The sequence below is a fragment of the Littorina saxatilis genome, linkage group LG7 (genome assembly GCF_037325665.1).
Source record: "Littorina saxatilis isolate snail1 linkage group LG7, US_GU_Lsax_2.0, whole genome shotgun sequence".
Lineage (NCBI taxonomy): Eukaryota > Metazoa > Mollusca > Gastropoda > Littorinimorpha > Littorinidae > Littorina > Littorina saxatilis.
This window is the reverse complement of record NC_090251.1, coordinates 30,598,560-30,619,495: the sequence shown is the minus strand read 5'-3', so window position 1 is coordinate 30,619,495 and position 20,936 is coordinate 30,598,560. Positions and strand designations below refer to the sequence as shown.

The following is a 20,936-nucleotide window of genomic DNA, read 5'->3' as shown; positions in this document are numbered from 1 at the left end:
TAAAGCTTAATAATTACCCTGATATATTGCACATGCATTTAACTGGTTTACCCCTGTAAGAATTATAAGATGACTATGACGTCAACATTTTATGTGTAGCTGGTCTTCCAAATTCATACTTCCGGTCGCAATCGCAAAGCAGCAACATGGCGGACAACGCAAAAGGCGATATTTCGGCGAAGCAAGAGAAGAAAACGGATGATGCTAAAGAACCAGAAAAGAAAAAAGCCGATGAGGCTAAAGAACAGGAACTGGTAAGCCTGTTTTTCAGTAATATTTGTTATTACGAAGCTTTGTCTGCGTATATTTTTGTGTATTTTGGATTGAAACGTTGCTGTCTCCAAATCCGCATTGTCATGTGCAGTGTATGCTCGTCCACACACTAGAACTTAGAAGTAGAACAGAATTTGGGATTGCTACTGAAAGTTAATGACAGCCTGATTCTTATTTGTCCACCGATAGTCATTCTATTAACCTGACAAGACATTACTGTACTTATGAAACAACAGCAATATCAAAGCAATTGTTGTGTTTATATGTCCCCTATTTCTGTGTGCTTGCCAACATTATTGCAGGTTAACTTATACATTTATGCAAAAACAAAAGGCATACTCCTGTTCAGGGCCCCTGAAAATGACAACATTGTACAAAATATGAACAACGTTGGTTTTAATCAGTGTCGGCCAATATACGTCTTTTCAAAATAGACCTTTTTGGAATCTGAGGAGCTCTCATGTCATGAGTTGTGAAATATTTGTACCGAATGCTCTTTGTTGTTCTTCAAATATCGCGAGTCCTGAGTTTTTGCAGCTCTCGCGTGTGTCCGTACCACATACTTTGTTATGCTTCAAAGGTCGTGAGAGCCTTGAATAATGAAAATCAAGAAGGTCTATTAGTTAAACAGGTTGCTTACACATTTTTCCTGGCTTTAGTACTAATAGCATGCACTTTACTTCTAATCTATGTCACTTCTACATCACAATTTCAGGAACATTATGCTGCAAACTCACCAGTACCAATATCATGAAACAGTTTTACATTGTGGTCAACTTTGCAAGGTTATTACACTTTACAGGCAGTCCATTACCCAATATTGACGGACTGTGTGTTGATATATCTTCTGCTATGGTCTGTTGAGACAGTGATATAAAAATCGAGACAGGAGGTCGAGATTTTGATATCACTGTCGAAACAGACCAATAGCAGAAGATATCATCACACAGTCAGTCAATGTTACCGTAGATATATTGCTAATTCTCTGGACATTTTGTATTTACCGTTAAGAAATTACAAAAATATTTGTCTCAGTTTTGGCTGTTCCATTTCCCTCCCTCTGATTATTATTTCTTTTTGTTCACTCTTTTCTTGTACTTTTCAGTATTTAAAAATGTCTTTTCTTTCTAAAAGTCTTTAGTCACTTGCTCAACTAAATTCTGGGATCATTACATTTTCATATATATTTGTTTGTTTTTAAATTCAGGTGTTTTTGTTTTTGACGTGAGGAAGCAATAAAGAGGTCGTCGATATCAAAACTGATATCGACGGAAATGTCGTCGATATCACTTTTACAATGAGCTCAGTTTTGCCCAATTGACCAATGGAAATCCACGTAACATATGAAATAGCAATATTACAGTTTATTAGTTACTTACAGTGTTGATGTTAGGCAGATTATTTGTCCACTGATATCTCTATCAGTCCCTACTTTGCCTTTGACTGTGTCCCATCATAATTTAAATCCAGTCTTTTTTTCTCAGAGGCTGAACCCTGAGATGATTTTGATTAATCGTTTTCTGTTCACATTTTGTGTGCAGTCTGAGGAAGACAAGCAGCTACAGGAGGAGCTTACCATGCTGGTGGAGAGACTCCAGGTAACTGCAGGAGAACCTATTTAAATGGATTTGTTTCTGTTTTTCTGGAGGTTGTAACGGGGTGTCTATGTAAAACACTGAAAGGCAGAGTGAGAGGACATACTAGATATTTAAGTTTCTGCATTGAATATGTGTCCAATCTATTATTCTAGCATTGGCACTGAAGTAATGACATCTGGCAAGGGTTTCAAGAATTGTATTACAGCAGTCCCTGCAATGTACGGCCCCCGGCGTGAGCGGACACCTGACATGTACGGACACATTTGCTCGGCACGGAGTGTTTTCCTTCTATATTTGCCCCCCCTTAAACGGACACCTGCAAAACGTGGACACGGACACTCATTTTCGGTCCCAACAGCAGGTCATACCTCCAATGTACGGACAGACCATCGTCAAATTTTCACCACAACAAAATCGATAACAGAGCAGTCCGGCTCTTGGTGCAAAGATCACAGCCGCAATGGCGTGACCACAGTCACTGGTAACTTGAGTGCACCTGTACCCATCAGGAGGGGGGGTAGTTTTGGTCAGGAGTGGAGTACATGCGAAGATGCCAATATGAAACTGCACTGTGCTCTTTATTCTTGTCTGTTGGACGTAAACAACAGAAACCACAGTCGATGAAGGTCCTGAGCGAAAGAGAGTGAAAAACCGGCCACAGTTCTCAGCATCGTGTGTCTGTGTGTAACCTCTTTCATTGACAAGATACTCTTGTTTCCCCTCAGCCTTGACCAGTGAGTCGGTTGCCTAATCTTGTGAACCCTTCAGTTGTCTTGCTGTGTCAAAAGTTACGACACAGTCAACTGGTTTTGCTCTGAGTGAACAGTTGGAGCTGACCTCTCTGGCCACAGCCCAACAGTACATGGCTGGAGGGAGTGAGAGAGAGAGGGAGGGGGGGGGGGGGTGGAGGGGTAGCTGGCTAAACTCTGTGGGGTGTCCGGTGTCACTGCTTGTCAGCAGGAAGAGCATTGGAGAGAAATAGAGAGGTGTACTCTTCCACACAATTTCCAAGCATCAGTTGTCACGGCTTGGGGTAGGCATTAGTGAGGGAGAGTGGGAGCTGTGTTATGTACAGTGTATTTCTGACAGAGTGAAAAGTCACTGCCATGCCACATGATCGGCATGCAGTCAATAAAGCCAGACAAGATGAAAATAAATTACATGATTATGACATGCAGCTCTATCTGCTGCTATTTATTCAAACTGGTTTTCAAGCTTATTCTTGCAAAGCATCTGCACACGCTCCTCTGTGCTGTGTTTGTGTGGCTGCTTTCGTATGTCAGTGCATGGTGAGTGTGTTCACTTGCCTTGAGGATTTATTTGATCTCTTCTTTTCAACACTTTTCATACAAATCATTTTTACAGAACGTTTAAAGAAGTATTAGGAGTTTATTGTTTAGTAGCCACAAGAAGTGATTAGCAAAGACTCAATCCTGTTGTTTGTGTGTGTCTGTGTGAGTGTATGGGGGAGGGAGTGGTGTGGTCACCCCTCCCATGACCGGACACCTGCAATGTACGGACAGTTTTGCTATGGCCCAAGGGTGTCCGTTCATGAGAGGGACTGCTGTACTATTAGTTTAATGACAGAAAAAGTCTTTGTGCAAAATGGACATGGAATTAAACATTTCTGTTGCATTCATCCCATTTTGGATTTGACCCATTGAGTTTATTTGCTAAGGAACCAGATCAGCGCCTGTACAGAGCTGCACTGGAGAGTCTGAGAACTCAGATCAGAGCTTCTACCACCTCCATGACCTCTGTGCCCAAACCACTCAAGTTCCTGCGGAAACATTATGAAACTATCAAGGGAATCCACGAGAAGATCCGCGACAAAGAGACAAAGGTAAAGTATAGCACTTGGCAAATGAACATTCTTAGTCAGATTTTTAGTGTGTTGAAGTGTGTTTGGGGTTTAAAATGCGCATAAAGTGCAAGGTGTTTTGATCAAAGTGACAATGTCTGTAAGAGGGACTGAATCTATGCTACTTGATAATGGGTGTGTCCGCATTTTGAGTAAAATTCAAAGGGTGTGTGAAGAAAGAAGGAGAGCAAATGAAGCCTACAATTTTCCCTAAAAAAACAAAAAAAAACAGTTTGTGTATTTATGTTTGATGATTTCCTTTGGTTAATACTGTCTTTGTGTGTTGTGCAGGAGTTTTGTGCTGACATCATCTCGGTTCTTGGAATGACCATCACTGAGGGACGCGACAGTCTTAACTACAAACTGCAGGGGTCCCGCGAGGAGCTTGGGTCCTGGGGTCATGAGTATGTCAGGTGAGCAAGATGCTTTTTTGAGTCACTTGAGAAAAAGTGACTCTATGTAATCGGTCAGTGTTAGTCTGTCCGGCCGTCCGTAGACACCACCTTAACGTTGGACTTTTCTCGGAAACTATCAAAGCGATCGGGCTCATATTTTGTTTAGTCGTGACCTCCAATGACCTCTACACTTTAACGATGGTTTCGTTGACCTTTGACCTTTTTCAAGGTCACAGGTCAGCGTCAAAGGAAAAATTAGACATTTTATATCTTTGACAAAGTATCTCGGAAACTATCAAAGCGATCGGGCTCATATTTTGTTTAGTCGTGACCTCCAATGACCTCTACACTTTAACGATGGTTTCGTTGACCTTTGACCTTTTTCAAGGTCACAGGTCAGCGTCAAAGGAAAAATTAGACATTTTATATCTTTGACAAAGTTCATCGGATGTGATTGAAACTTTGTAGGATTATTCTTTACATCAAAGTATTTACATCTGTAGCCTTTTACGAACGTTATCAAAAAAACAAGGGAGATAACTAGCCTTTTCTGTTCGGCAACACACAACTTAACGTTGGGCTTTTCTCGGAAACTATAAAAGTGACCGGGCTCAAATTTTATGTGAACGTGACTCATTGTGTTGTGAATAGCAATTTCTTCCTGTCCATCTGATGCCTCATATAATATTCAGAACTGCGAAAGTGACTCGATCGAGCGTTTGCTCTTCTTGTTTTTTTTTGTTTTTTTGCTCTGGTCTTGGGGGAGAGTGTGTGGGGAGAGGGGTGTCTGTAGGCTCATTTTGTGGAGCACTGGACACAGGTCACAGGCGCGACTTAGACTCAGGTCAACTTCATATCGATGAATCAGAAACGGTATCCATGTCACACCCCTGTATGACTGCCATGAGACGTAACAGACCTTGATCATTGTGCAGGTGACTAATTACACCTAAACACGCACACACCTGGGTAGAAGGACTCTTGTTGCTGCTAGCTTTCCACTGGGAAGGGCAACCTAAATTTCCCAGCAATGAGAAGATAAAATATGCCCTGAATCTGGACCTTTTGATGAGCAGGGAAAAATGGGTATCCAAGCTCACTTTCCCCAGGGAGGAAGCAGACTGAACTTTCATGAGGGTAACCTCACAGGACTGTATGAAGTTACTTGACCCTACCTACCTGGCGGCAGCGGCATGGTCAGTAAATTGGATCAAGAAACCCGCAAAATACTTCAGACACAAACAAAATAAATGTTTATCATTTACCTGCAAACCCTAACACATTCTTACAACAACAACAACATTACAATGTGCAATAAATCATGTTGTCAAACAAACAAGATCGAAAAGAGAAAGAAGCAAAACCCACCTCGTCGAGTCAAGAATCTTAGAATGTCGTCTGCTTCAATGCGATCATGTTGGTTCATTTCGCAGTGTTGTTACTTCCTTCTACTGTTCGCTGCTGCTGGTTCATCTTTCTCTGATATTTCTTGCCACTATGCTGAACATTTTCAATGTTAGGGTTGTTCTCCGTAGCTCAAAACTTTGAAACATGCTGCTGAATCGGTGAAAAAGTCATGGCTTTGTTGACATCGGGGACTGATAATAGTTGTCTACTGAGCATGCGCAAAATGCCATGGACCTATATATATTTGCATATAATTAATTCCGGGGTTTCGGTTGGAACGGATTCTCTCTCTTTGTGCCTATCTCAACGGAAATTCCCCAACGGTGATGACGTCATCTTGAAGAGCAAAAATGTCCACACAGTTTGAACAGCAAAGGGCCATGTCATGTGCGCACATTTACCAGCACGGAGTATCCAAAGTAGACAATTTTTTTGATTTTTTTGATAAAACACAGACAAAAACAACAAAACATCGGTTTGAAAATGGTTTTATTTACATGAATACATGTCTAAAATGATAAAAGCAGATTATTGAATGCATTCCAGGATGTTCAAAGGTGTGAAAAATGCAACAACCCCGAAAAGGTGTATGAGACCAAAAATAACTCATTTTGCCTGCCCGGTCTCCCCTTAACCCACCAGGCGGTCTGGGTCGAACCCTCAACCTTCCGATTAAGAGGCCGACGTCTTACCACCCCGCCACAGCGCCCGTCACCATCCATATCGATATCTTATTGTGTGTGGAATTGTGTGTGCAGGCACTTGGCCGGCCAGGTGGCCCAGGAGTGGCAGGAGACAGGCGAGGAGGACAAGGAGAAGCGAGAGAAGCTGCTTGCTCTGGCCAAGGAGATAATCCCTTACCACATGAACCACAACGCCGAGGCTGAGGCCTGCGATCTCATGATGGAGGTGGAGCGTCTCGACTTTGCCAAGGAGTATGTGGATGAGCAGGCCTACCCTCGCGTCTGCCTCTATCTTACCAGGTGGGTTCAACTTTTTTTGTTAGTGTTGCTGTCCTGACTTTGGTTCTTTGTGCTCTCACACACTTGCCACTGTTTCAATTTTACTTCATCACCACTTGTTCTATTCCTTGTGCCAGCTGTTCCTGTGTGGTTCATACTCAAACTTGCTGATCTTGAAGAAACTCCAGGATTTAACAGGTGAATAAGACTGAAAGAGTTGTTGGTGTTAGCTGGAACTTTAGTCGATGGCTTACCAAGCTAGTGGGTTTTTATGTATTTATATGTGTGTGCTATTATGGGCAATTTGAAATAAGTTTACCAGCCTCAAACAACATCCCTGTTTGTGTGTGCTAGTATGGAAGCATTTTGGGGCAATTTGAAATAATTTTACCCAGCTCGCCGACTACCAGCCCAAAACGACATCCCTGTTTATGTGTCTCACTTAGTTTCAGTGTATTCAACTCTTGCCATGCCTCTCATGATCTTTTGTCTTTGTGTTTCTAGCTGCGTGCCCTATGTGCCAGATCCAGAGAACACAGCCCTCATGAAATGTGCAGTGGACCTCTACTGCAAGTACAAGCAGTTCCCGCAGGCTCTACGCTTCGCCATGCAGCTCAATGATATGAAACTCGTGGAGGAAATTTTCATGTCCTGCAAAGATGTGTGAGTGGCTGGTTTGAGTTGTGTTTTTATGTGTGTGGATTTGCGTGTGTTCTGTTTTTACTTTGTGCTGAGAGTATGTGTATCTGTGTGTCGTTTAACTTTCCAGCTTTTCCAAGAGCCCTGTATTAAGAGCAGGGTATAATGTTCAGCCTGAATATGTGTTTTTTCATATATGCATAAAAGGATGGCTAGATGAGGTAGCAAGAGTCTCTGATCAAAATAAAGACAAGCTGACATTTTGATACCCATCTGGTGGCATTCCTCACTTTTTGACTTAAGTTTTATTTAGTGTTACATTTTATAGACTTGGACTGTCTTTTTCTGTCTAATGCAGAAGACTATATCAAAAGTGTGTGTGGAAGTTTGCTTTGCTTGTGTTCATGTACTTGATGTTAATCTGTGCTGACAGGATCATGCAGAAGCAGCTGTCCTACATGCTGGGACGTCAGCAGATCTTCTTGGAGCTGAATGACGACATGGAGGAGAGTGACGAGCTGACGGAGATCATGTCCAACGCTCCCCTCAATGGTGCTTTTCTCTCCCTCGCCAGAGAGGTGAGAATGGGAAAGTTTGGACTACGGAATTCTAACAAGAATTTTGAGTTTGTGATTTTAGTCTTGGCAGGTGGCAGAGTGTTGGCAGTAATGAAAGTCGAAAAAACAGTGGAAGTGTACGCCTTATGATCTGTTAGACACTCAAGGACAGAATGTCGCAAAGAGGTTTCGATTATGCGCACTGACAAATCATTCGCTGATCCACAAGTTTTATATTTGTAATGCTTTCGGTATTTGAAGTTGTGATGTTAAAAAAAAGCTCGTTTGTTCTTGTTTTTCTGTGTACAGTTAGACATCATGGAGCCTAAAGTTCCTGAAGACATCTACAAAAGTCACCTGGAACCCAGCAGTGAGTATTGTGGCAGTTCCTTCAATCTGTAGGTTTTCAGCTATCAAGACATGTGGGTAAAGGTACCTTTCTCTTGTGTGAATGATCAGGTAAATGACCATAGATCTCTACAGGCTTTTACTTGTGATAAGAGCATCCCTCCACCAAGAGGGAGGTGGGAGGGAACAAGAGGCAGGGTCTGATTGGTTGAAATCACAACAAATCTCAATTTCAATCCGACCCATTTGGTTGGCATTCAATTTCTCTTCATGCATCTCTGCCCATGTTGTATTGTAGGCTTTAGTGTCACAGTAGCTATGACCTACAGTTTCTTGTACCAAAAATGTTGCAGGAAGTTCCATCGGTCCCAACAATCTTGACTCTGCACGCCAAAACCTGGCATCGTCGTTTGTAAACGGCTTTGTCAACGCTGCTTTCGGACAGGACAAGCTGCTGATGGAGGATGGGAACAAATGGCTGTACAAGAATAAAGAACACGGTAATGTTTGTTGCGGGAGGTTTTGTTTGGTAATTAGGATGAGTAAATGTGGGAGGGGAGAAATTTGAGGCTCAAAGATGAATTGGGCAGATCACCTGCTTTTCTTTCTTTATTTGGTGTTTAACGTCGTTTTCAACCACGAAGGTTATATCGCGACGGGGAAAGGGGGGGAGATGGGATAGAGCCACTTGTCAATTGTTTCTTGTTCACAAAAGCACTAATCAAAAATTTGCTCCAGGGGCTTGCAACGTAGTACAATGTATTACCTTACTGGGAGAATGCAAGTTTCCAGTACAAAGGACTTAACATTTCTTACATACTGCTTGACTAAAATCTTTACAAAAATTGACTTTATTCTATACAAGAAACACTTAACAAGGGTAAAAGGAGAAACAGAATCCGTTAGTCGCCTCTTACGACATGCTGGGGAGCATCGGGTAAATTCTTCCCCCTAACCCGCGGGGGGAGATGACCTGCTCTTTCGTCCTTTTATAATATTTAGATTTGTGCAAAGTTGGTTAGATGAAGTGAAATGTTGAGAGGAAAATTGGATTTGGATTTGGGAATGGGGAGACATTTGAATCACAAAGGTGAATCAGGCAGATAACTTGCTATTTCGTCCTTTCGTTATGTTAACAGTTAAGTTTGGTGCGAAGTTGGCTATGATAGATTTAAATGTTAGGAGGGAAATTTTAATCCTGTTTTTCTGTAAGGTTTGTGACTAAATTTATTCTTGATATTTAGTTTACTGCTCTAGCCTTTTGCTTGCATCTGGAAAAAAAATACCAGAACATGGCAAGCTACATCCAGCATTATCTTCAGTATGCATGTGCTTAATTGCCAAATATTTGTCACTTATTTGTGCAATTTTTATACCGTAGCGTGAATTGTGAGAAATTTTCATGAAGTTTTTTTCTCTCTAGGTATGCTGAGCGCCACAGCATCTCTCGGTTTGGTCTTGCTGTGGGACGTGGATGGTGGACTGATTCAGATTGACAAATACCTATACTCTTCAGAAGATTACATCAAGGTTATTATACGTAGACACATTGCTAGGAACAAAAAATCCCTGCTAGCGAAGCTTACAATCCAACTATCTATCTATCTATCTATCTATCTATATATATATACGACTTGTGTCTCTGTGTGTGTGTGTGTGTCCGCGATGCACGGCCAAAGTTCTCGATGGATCTCTTTCAAATTTGGTGGCCATATTCAGGTACACCCCGGACACAACCTGGTCGATGAGATATTTCAACACGTGCTCGCAGCGCTGAACCGATTTTGGTTTTTCTCTGGATCCATTCCCAGTAACTCTTCCTTATCTTCTCCAGTGTTTTCAGCGTTTATCTCCCTTCCTTCGTGTGGCGTCAATCCATATTCCCGTTTCTATTTTTAGAAGGTCACTGTCGACAACGCTCAATCCATATTCCCGTTATACTATTTTTACTCTTCTCCAGTGTTTTGCGCGTTTATCTCCCTTCCTTTGTGCGGTGCGCCGGCTGGGTCCCCGGCACAGCCGGGTATTCGGCTCGACTTCTTCCCGGCGAAGCCGTACCCGGCGAAGCGGGTATTCATCTAGTATGTTATATATGAAGTCTTATATCGCGCGTATCTCCAGACTCGGACTCAAGGCTCAGGGATCTATAATCATGCAGCTGGGCATAAATAAGGTTCCCAGGGATTTAGAAAGTTAAAAAATGTGAAGGCTCAATTTCAAGGTTGAGAAAGTTGTGGATATTTGAATGCTCGTTTTCCAGGTTGAGAAAGTTAGGGAAATGTGAAGGCTCATCTTCCAGGTTCACAAAGTTAAGGAAATTTGGTAACATTTTCTGAGTTTAATAAATGATCTTGTTCCAGTGTATCTGCAAAACAAAATAAAAGTTTGAGGGGAAAATGTTGAGGTGTGACTGTTTCAATGCTGCAGTGTTGCTGTGTGTAATGCATGTGATTTGCTCTCACAGGCTGGAGCGCTGTTGGCGTGTGGTATCGTGAACACAGGGGTGAGGAACGAGTGTGACCCAGCCCTGGCCCTGCTCACAGACTATGTCACCCACACCAGTAACATCATGCGTATCGGGGCCATCTCTGGGTGAGTTTGACATCAAGACAATGTCACTGTGTGAAAAAGCTAATGTAATCGATTGAATATTGGATTTATCTTTTTTGAGCCATGTGAATGCAATCCGGACCGAGTTATTTCCGGAATTAGTCTATTTTGGAGATTGCCAAACATACTTCTCTGTTTTAGACGCTGATGATATGCTTCTAAAAAAAGTGAAGCACTTCTGTTTTTACTGACAATTAAAGGTTTTCTTGGTTCCTTATTTGTATTTTTTGGTTACAGGTTGGGGCTTGCTTATGCAGGGTCAAATCGAGAAGACGTTCTGAGTCTCATCCTTCCAGTGCTTGGGGATTCCAAGTCCAACATGGAGGTAAGACTTTTGACAAGTTGAAGTCTGTTGCTGACAGAACCCAAAATGGATTCTTTTTAATGTTCTTGATTGAATTAGTGTCCTCTCAGAGTGAGTGACCCATGGCAGAGAGGGAATTCTTTACGAAGTCCTCTCAGAGTGAGCGACCCATGGCAGAGAGGGAATTCTTTACGAAGTCCTCTCAGAGTGAGTGACCCATGGCAGAGAGGGAATTCTTTACGAAGTCCTCTCAGAGTGAGCGACCCATGGCAGAGAGGGAATTCTTTACGAAGTCCTCTCAGAGTGAGTGACCCATGGCAGAGAGGGAATTCTTTACGAATCGATCTTGTAACTGACACCTGTGTCAATTTGCGAAGTTAATCCAGAAAAAAATATCAACTCTGTACTAGAGGCAGCCAGGCAGTTGATTTTTGGTATTTGCCCAAGGGGGAGAATGCTCTTACCCCAAGTAAAACCTGGATAGATCTGTGGTGGTGTACATCATATAACAGGACAAAATGTATTGTTAGGAGAAATGTTTGTTAGCTGAGAGAAGTATGGTATAGGAAAGAACAAATGGTTAAAAACCTGTGTTATATTTCAATCCAGGTGTTGGGCATGGCAGCGTTGGCGTGCGGCATGATTGCAGCCGGCAGCTGTAACGGGGAGGTCACCTCCACCATCCTGCAGACCATGATGGAACGGTCAGACACTGACCTCAAGGACACTTACTCTCGCTACCTAGCTCTGGGTTTGGCTCTCTGCTACTTGGGTAAGATCCCATGTGTATGTCGTAGTTCAAATATAACAGTAGAAAAATGTGAACATGAAAACTACGTCTATTTTTGCGAAGTGGAGGAAGATGAGGAAATACTGTGTTTGGGACATCTTGTCGACTTTTGCTCCCCCCACGCCAATTACCCCCAGCACTCTCACACGCTTTCTTGCCAATTCATCATCACTTGTACTACTCTGAGCCATATGAGCTCCTGATCATATGTCAGTTTTGAAGTCTTCATCCGAGTGAAGACTGTGTCCTCTGTTGCAACCCACACATGAGAATGTTCAGACTTTGGCTGACATCAGAGCTTCCGTGAGCTTCAGGGTTACATTTTGAAAGGAATGTTGTGATTCATGCCTGGAATTTATGTATTATTTTAAAGCAAAAGGTCATTTTCAGACTCGTGATGCATCTCAGTTAATGAAGCAACTGACACTTGTGCTGTTGATGTGTGCAGGTAAGCAGGAGGCGGTGGAAGCAACACTGATGGCACTGGAGGTGGTGTCCGAGCCTCTCAAATCCATGGCAACCATTCTCGTCGACGTCTGTGCTTATGCTGGTCAGTTCTTTGATTGGTCCTTCTGTCATTTTGCATTTGTACACAATAAAAACAGACAGTATAGGGAATGCATAGTTTTCTTTGCTTTCCAGTAGCTCATTCAGTTTTTTCCCATGACTCAATCTATTGCATTTTACGATGCAGAGACTTTCATGTAGCTTTAAGCACCTCATATAACTGATCTGAAAACCATGTTGAGGCCATCACAACTTTTGTAACTGATATAACCGATGCTGACGATTTTAGGCATTTTAGAGTTTGAGTATTGTAAAGGATCTTTGAAGTTTGACAAAGTAAACAAAGTTTGCATTGGTGAAAAACTTCTTTTGCGTTTGCACTGAAACTTTAACAAGTATTTTCACTCTGCTCAGGTACTGGGAATGTTCTCAAAGTTCAGCATCTTCTCCACATATGTTCTGAACATGACGACTCCAAGGACCAGGTTGGTTTGTGTTTCTCCATTCATTATGCATGTATCTGATGATTATAATTTGACACAAAGATGTGTGAGAGGATGTTTACAGTGTGTTGAGCAGAGTTTACCTTTCAGTTATCATCCATCGAGACATTTTGAACACTCAAGGTTGACATCTTCTTCAGACACATATTTTTGTATGGCGTAGCTACACTTGGAGCGTTTGAGAGACGATAGGAGCATTGCAGCAGGGTTACTTGTGCATCATTTTGTGAAACAGTTTTCTCTGCTGATAACTCAGCACAAAAATTTGACAAAAAGATGTGCAAATATTACCTCTGAAAAACATGAAGTGATAAAACATAGACTGAAACATCTGTGCATCATGTGTAAAGGCTGAAATATTAATGGCCTGTGACTGTTGTTCTGTGCCAATACTAATCCCTGTGCCTATCTCTGTTTTGTTCAGGACAACAACGAAAAGAAGGAAGACAAGAACAAGAAGAAAGACGATAAAGACAAGAAGGAGAAAGAAAAAGAGCCAGCAGGTCCAGATCTCTCACAGCAGCAGGGTAAAAACAATGTTATGGATGTCTGTACATAAGATATTTTACTACAGCTTTTCTGTATTTAATGCAAAGAATACATGTGTATAGACTGGAGAAAAAATATGTGAACGTCACATCACATTTGACAAAAAAGCAAGATGCTTTCGAGCATGCCGAAATGGTGCAAAATGCACACATGCCAGATGAAAGAAATTGTGGAAATCACATTTACATTTGCTGATGGTTTTTTTAATTTCAACATTTGTGCTTCAGGTATTGCTGTGCTGGGCATAGGGCTGATCGCCATGGGAGAGGAGATTGGCAGTGAGATGTCTTTCAGAAGCTTTGGCCATCTGGTGAGTCGCATCATCGGGGTTAACTGTGTGTGTCTGTGTGTGAGATTCCCATGGGAGAAGAGATTGACAGTTTAGAAAGTTTCCTTTAGAAGGTTTGGCCGTCTGTTGAGTCACTTCATTGGGGTTAACTGTGTGTGTGCGATTCCCATGGGAAAAGAGATTGGCAGTGAGATTCTCTTTGAAAGGTTTGGCCATCTGGTGGGTCACATCATTGCTGTTACTGTGTGTGCATCTGCTGGTGAGGTCATAAAACAAGATGTGTAAAAGTTCATCATTGTGATAAAAGGTTTGCATTTTCAAATCTCTTTCATCAGCTGCGCTATGGGGAGCTCCCAATCCGTCGCTCCGTGCCATTGGCCCTGGCTCTCATCTCTGTGTCCAATCCCAAGCTGCAGATCCTGGACACACTCAGCAAGTTCTCCCACGACAGCGACCCGGAGGTTGCGCACAACGCCATCTTTGCCATGGGCATTGTGGGAGCCGGTGAGTTTTCAACAGAAGATGCTTTGGTGTGATTTTTGAAAGACCATGCTGCAATGGCCATAACATGAGTTGGCATAAAAGATTAAATACATCATAATTCTTGATACAGTTTGTAAATCTTCAAATTATCTCTTTTTCGCCAGCTGCTATGAGCGGTGGCTAAAGTCATGTTTAATCATTACCTTTTCTTTAATGAGTGTCTGATCTTCAGGTACCAACAACGCTCGCCTGGCGGCGATGCTACGACAGCTGGCGGTGTACCACGCCAAGGACCCCAACAACCTGTTCATGGTGCGCATGGCCCAGGGCCTGACTCACCTGGGCAAGGGCACGCTCACACTCTGTCCATACCACAGTGACCGTGCGCTCATGTCACCCGTCGCCGTGGCTGGGCTGCTGGCTGCCCTCGTCTCGTGCTTGGACGTCAAAAACAGTGAGTTACTGTCAATGATTTGGTGGCATTAGGAAGAAATGGAGCTGTGGTCTCTGATAACTTTGATGACCATTGAATTTTTAAGACCTCGAAAAATCTGAGAAAATCAAGTCGTAAAAAGGAGGGAGTCTTAAAATGGGGGTCAATTTACAGGGTCTTCAAAGGAAGGAAATCTGAAATTGGAGGGGGTCTTAAAAGGGGTTCTACTGTATACATTTTGAACCTTCTGAGATGGTGGTGTTGGAGACTGTATCTAATTTTCTACAAATTGCTCTTTCGTCTTCATCCCTGCTGCAACAGCATCTTGACCTTTAGGCTAGAGCCCTCTTCCTTCCCGTCTGAACACTGATGGAAGTAACTTCTGAACACTGATGGAAGTAACTACCGGTACAAGTTGGGACCAGCTAAACGTGTCCCTACATTGCAGGTGGCCTGTCAGGACAGGTATTCTTTGGTAGAGATAATAGACAAAGGGACCCCAGAATGTGTCCTTTTAAGGGAGGTGTCCTCATCAGAGGGGCCCCACATCGCAGTTACCACTGTACGACATAGCATTTTTGTTCTAGTTATGTTTTGAATGGGCCTTTCTTTGTTTCAGTCATCCTGGGTAAATCTCACTACGTGCTGTACAATCTTGTGGCAGCCATGCAGCCACGCATGTTGGTCACGTTTGATGAGGAGCTGCGACCTCTACCTACGTCTGTCCGCGTCGGTCAGGTATGAGCATTTTATGGAGAGTTTATAACAAAATATGGAAAATAGAGAAAGGAAAGGTGAGAAAAAGAAGTGAAATCAAATGCAAAATATAGAGAGGAGCAAGATAAAATACAAAGTAAAACAAGAACCTGTTTTGCAAGGTCTTACAAACCATTGTGCATTTCTGTCAGATTTTTTCATATTTTATCTTGTCTTTACCTGAATTTGCATACCTTATTTTGAATAGTTAGGTCTGTATTTCATTCAAAGTAAACAAATAAATGATGGGTGATGTTTCCCATTCCTTTTGTCAAACTCAAAACTATTCCAGTTGCAAAATACAACAAGAAAGTCTAAACATATTTTTTGATTTTAATTCAGTATAAAAAGTGAATCGAAATTGTGAAAACTGTTCAGTATTTTTACCCATGCAGCTCACAATCTGATTTCAGTGGAAAGCGTGACAAAGCTCACTCATTGTAAAAGATGTTAATAATTTGTCGTTGAAAAGAGATGTTAATAATTTGTTGTGTATAAGAGACAACAAATTATTAACTAGTTTGTTTTATACGAGAGATGTTAATGATTTGTTGTATCGAAGACATGTTTATAATTTGTTGTACATAAGAGATGTTAATAATTTGTTGTATTTGTCCTACAGGCTGTGGATGTGGTGGGTCAGGCAGGAAAACCCAAAACCATCACTGGTTTCCAGACACACACCACCCCCGTTCTGCTGGCATATGGAGAGAGAGCAGAGCTTGCCACAGAAGAATGTATCCTTGATTCTACTTGAGTGTTACGTCATAATTAATTTACTTCCATGATAGGGATTGGTATAACATGCCTAGAGTCCATGATAGGATTGGTATAACATGCCTAGAGTCCATGATAGGATTTGTATTACATGCCTAGAGTCCATGATAGGATTGGTATAACATGCCGAGAGTCCATGATAGGATTGGTATAACATGATAGAGGATTGCGATTACATGCCAAGAGTCCATGATAGGGATTTATATAATATGCCTAGATTCCATGATAGGATTGGTATGATTTGCTATAAATAAATCAAACATTTATTCAGGCGAGTTCAGGCAGAATGATGTGTTTATTTTTGCCATCATGGTGGAGTTTCCTTGACTTTGTTCCTCAGATCTTGCACTGACCCCCATCATGGAAGGTTTCGTCATTCTGCGCAAGAACCCAGACTACGAGGCCGAGTCGTGATTTGGTCGCCGCCACTGAACGATGCTTGTGAAACATGGATGTGAATAAGCTGTTTCCCTTTTTGTAAGGTCAAGTTTATGACCATAGAAAGCTAAGAACTATTGTTAAAAGAAATGCAGTTGAATCTGTCTTATATACAGTGCATGAAGAGGGCCAGATATAACTGAAAAATCGAAAACAAACAAGATGTGTTCCGACTGTTTTGAATCTACTTTACAATATTTGATGAATAGCTGAACAGTCACAAGGTCTGGAAATTGTTGTTAAAGTTTCGATGAGAACATGAACCAAGAACTAACCTGTATAATAAAAGTGGTATAAAACAACCTGATTTGCTAGTGTTTTGCACATTGAGTTGAATTGTTCAGAAAAGTTCAGAGGGGATTATTTCAGTTTGTGATGAGTGAATGCTTGTGGGATGTTGTCTTCTGTACAAGACTTCTTTGCTCTGTCTTCAGAGTACCATAGAAAATTTGTGGATGCATGTATGTGAGCAACTTTTTAATAAATTTGCTGAAAAAAATCATTGTTCCTTGTTCAATTGTTCAAGTGCTCCACTTTCATCGAATCACAAAAGGTGGGGGCACACATACAAATAGTAATAGTAGACTCAAGGACCCTTTTGATTCTCTCCCTTAGGGTGGTACCAGTCACTCACCTAAAGAAACCCCCCCGCGGGTTAGGGGGAAGAATTTACCCGATGCTCCCCAGCATGTCTTACGAGGCAACTAACGGATTCTGTTTCTCCTTTTACCCTTGTTAAGTGTTTCTTGTATAGAATATAGTCAATTTTTGTAAAGATTTTAGTCAAGCAGTATGTAAGAAATGTTAAGTCCGTTGTACTGGAAACTTGCATTCTCCCAGTAAGGTCATATATTGTACTACGTTGCAAGCCCCTGGAGCAAATTTTTGATTAGTGCTTTTGTGAACGAGAAACAATTAACAAGTGGTTCTATCCCATCTCCCCCCCCCCCCCTTTCCCCGTCGCGATATAACCTTCGTGGTTGAAAACGACGTTAAACACCAAATAAAGAAAGAAAGAATCTAGAAATAATGCATAGCAAACAGCGTAACCAGAGTGCTGCCATCTTACTATACCCCACAACGCTGACAAACAGGGTCAAAGGGAAATAATCGTAGTTTCAAGTCTCTCCCTTGAATTCGAGTAACGCCGCTGATCTAAACAGGTTCATAAATGCGATCTGCATCCCTCTTATGAATTGAACCATTTAGACAATATAGCCCCTCTATGTGAATACATTCAATACTATCTTAATAGACATGGTAAATTGTAAAATGCAACAATCACATGTAAACCCAGAACTAGAGAAATAAGACAATCAACTTTTCATAACGAGTAGAACTTAAAGCGTCATATACTGAAAACGTGACATATGGAATGGCACTGCCTCTACCTGTTAACTGTGAAGTTTGCAAGTAAAAGCCAACATTTTGATTTATAATATCACACCACACATTATATCACACCACACATTATCACACCAGAACTGCTTTGAGAAAAAAAAATTTAAACTCTTCAATGCAGTTGCAACGCAATACAGGAATTACTGTTAAAAAAATTTAAAGGAAATTAAAATGAAGTGTAAACATTTAAAGGCATAGAAAGCTGATGAATATACACGCTAATTGCTTTACCCAGAGCTGGAGACAGACTAAATTAAGTTCCCTGCAAAATATTGTGGTCTAGGAGCCCTTAAATGTTGAGATATTTGAATTTTTATTTTGATCTAGATGGTCCTATTTATAGATTTGGCAACACATGTAACGTTGATGCAAGGGAGCTAACACCGCGGCTTTGTTGACATCCTCACTTTTTCAGAGGCTAGAACAAGCTGTAATGCATGTATTATGGTCCGCGCATGGTGACATATCGTCATTATATGGTCTTATGGTGCGTTTGACATCGATTGTGGGCAAACTACACTTTGTAAACACGGGAGTGCGTTAGTATGCCTTTAAAGAATTTTTTATGTAGAAACAGAAAATGTGTTAAAATTAAGAATAATTAAGTTTTAATTTCAATAGAAATATTTTCACATGAAACATCGGAATGTCTTCATACTTTCTTTCTTTGGTGTTTAACGTCGTTTATGTCTTCATACATAATCACAGCATAGGAACATGTATTTGTGTCATATCAAACAATCAAGCATTCTTATCAAACGCCCTTCAACAGATAATCACAAGACATTGCATTCATACATTTACTGTATAAGGGGGAGTCTAATGAATAGTCAAAAACAGCCAAGCAACAAAAAAAAACTGCTGCAAAATGTTTAGTGTCCTGATACTGTACAGTTAATGCATGCACAGCTGCCATTTGACACATACACACTTTGAAACAATTGAGAAAATGAGGTGACATCAGATTTTAATGAATTTTTTAAACTTTTACACAAATTTAACAACTGTGTGAATGGTGCTATACTGAATGAAAGAGTGTGACATGAAGTTCTTGTACATCATTGTAAAGAGTGTGAATGACGTTTTAGTTTAGATGTCAAGCGCTTAGAGCAAGCCTTTTTAACGAAAGTTTTTGATTTAGCGCTATATAAATGTTCTTATTATTATTATTATTATTATTATTATTAAATTGTAGAAGCAGTAATTGATGTTATACAAATACTTATAAATATGCTACATGTTTACACAAAAAATCTCAAAGCTCTAGCTTCAAAAACAGCTGAGAAAACCTCAACGTTTAGTTTTGATTACCTCGCTGTCAACCAGACGTGGTCATGACAGGAGATCATCAAACACTAAAAGTTAATAAAGTTTCAAAGCTCTAGCTTAAAAAAAACCATCTGATAAACCTAAACGGTTTTTTTTTACCACAGACAGATATACACTCTTCAAAAAAAGTTGAGGATCGGTTGAAAAAACGGATCTAATTATAAAAAATTGCCAAAAAATTAAACATTGACATAATAATTAAAAGATTAATGTGTTGGAATTTAACAAATGAACAATGAGTCTTGACCTAGAATTTTGTTTGGCAGGCAGAGTTATTTCCCTTTGTGGGACTTCTTAAAAGCTTCTGCATTTTGGAAGAAAAAGGGCGTTTTTTATAGCCCCATGAAATTTGTGGAACGCATGCCAGGGCAAAAGGTTGTGATGCACGTGATACAACAGGGTCCTGGCTTTGAACATCGCTCACCAGCTTGTGTTTAAAGGTTGACACGCTAACACAATTATGCACAGTAGCAACATGCCCCCACGAAGAAAACTGAGTGATTTGGATAGAGGAAGGGCAATAGGATGGCTACAAGACGGTGTTGCTGCCAGGCAAGTGGCCCAGAGGCTTGCAGTGGCTCCCTCCGTCATCATCAGACTATAACAGATATTCCAAGCAACTGGAAGAGTGCAGGAGCGACAACGTTCTGGTCGGCCTAGAGTCACCACACAAAGAGAGGATCGCTTCATTCAGAGGCAGGCCATGCAACAAAGATTGGCTACGGAAAACAACATTAGGCAACGCCTACAAGCTACCACCAACACTGTTGTTACTGTTTAGACGATCCGAAACCGCTTACACAACTTTGGCTTACGTGCAAGGCGTCCAGTCCGAGGAACAACCCTAATCACCGAGCAGCTTACCGAGCCGGGTGCACTCAACATGTGAGGTGGCAACGTCAGCAGTGGGCTCAGGTGTTGTTTACAGATGAGTCTCGCTTTTGCTTGGAACCTGCTGATGGTCGCATCCGAGTGTGGAAGTGTCGCGGAGAGCGCTTCGCAGAATGCGCTGTTCTGGAACGACAGCGTTTTGGCGGAGGCTCTGTGATGGTCTGGGGAGGGATCAGCACACGTCTAAGGACACCTCTGTACCATGTAGTGGGCAACTTGACCGTTGTCCGCTACCAGAATGAGATCCTGCAACCCCTGGTCGTTCCAGCCCTCTAAGCGATCGGCCCTCGTGCGATTCTTCAGGATGACAACGCACCTCCCCATCGCTCTGCAGCTGTAAACACCTTCATCCAGCAGGCCAGGGTCAACAGGATGCAGTGGCCAGCAAACAGCCCGGACCTGAACCCCATAGAGCACATGTGGGACGAGCTTTGTCATCGGGTACAGCAACATCACCCTCCTCCTGCTAATCTGGGTCAACTGCTGCAATGGCTCCAGCAGGAGTGGAATGGAGTTCCCAGAGCATTCCTATGCAACCTGATCCACTCCATGCGCCAACGATGTGTTGAATGCCTGGCACACAACGGAGGGCACACGCGTTATTGACACCGATTCACATTGTTGTGAATTCCATTTTCGAGGGTTGTCACGTTTGACACACTCTAGCTAAATTTTCGCTGCCGCGTTCGATCTTTGCTTTGTTTGTCATTACTCCTTGGTTGTTCAATTATATAATTGTTTAAAAATGAAAGAATTCGGTCTTGTCTGTTTTGTGTGGCGTGCTTGTAAAAAAGTGATCCTTAACTTTTTTTGAAGAGTGTACACACGTGTAAAGA

At 41.7% G+C, this 20,936-nt stretch overlaps 1 protein-coding gene across 1 annotated transcript; it reads left to right on the top strand.

Annotated features, from left to right (window-relative positions):
* Positions 1 to 117: 117 nt before the first annotated feature.
* Positions 118 to 16,781, top strand: LOC138971146 (26S proteasome non-ATPase regulatory subunit 2-like). The gene is made up of 22 exons (XM_070343778.1): positions 118 to 254; positions 1,815 to 1,871; positions 3,550 to 3,714; positions 4,024 to 4,145; positions 6,293 to 6,517; positions 7,001 to 7,159; positions 7,569 to 7,713; positions 8,002 to 8,062; positions 8,394 to 8,540; positions 9,464 to 9,570; positions 10,505 to 10,632; positions 10,888 to 10,975; positions 11,564 to 11,726; positions 12,193 to 12,294; positions 12,666 to 12,736; positions 13,179 to 13,281; positions 13,531 to 13,613; positions 13,928 to 14,096; positions 14,308 to 14,529; positions 15,128 to 15,246; positions 15,887 to 16,001; positions 16,382 to 16,781. Exons 1-22 carry the CDS (start codon positions 147 to 149, stop codon positions 16,453 to 16,455), a joined length of 2,733 nt encoding a protein of 910 aa, XP_070199879.1. The 5' UTR covers positions 118 to 146; the 3' UTR covers positions 16,456 to 16,781.
* The last annotated feature ends 4,155 nt before the right edge of the window (positions 16,782 to 20,936 follow it).

Excerpts from the sequence above, each read along its gene's own strand:
- LOC138971146 (XM_070343778.1), top strand. The coding sequence starts at position 147 with ATGGCGGACAACGCAAAAGGCGATATTTCGGCGAAGCAAGAGAAGAAA. Across the intron at positions 8,063-8,393 it reads AAGTCACCTGGAACCCAGCA|GAAGTTCCATCGGTCCCAAC; the intron begins GTGAGTATTGTG and ends AAAATGTTGCAG. Across the intron at positions 10,633-10,887 it reads CGTATCGGGGCCATCTCTGG|GTTGGGGCTTGCTTATGCAG; the intron begins GTGAGTTTGACA and ends TTTTGGTTACAG.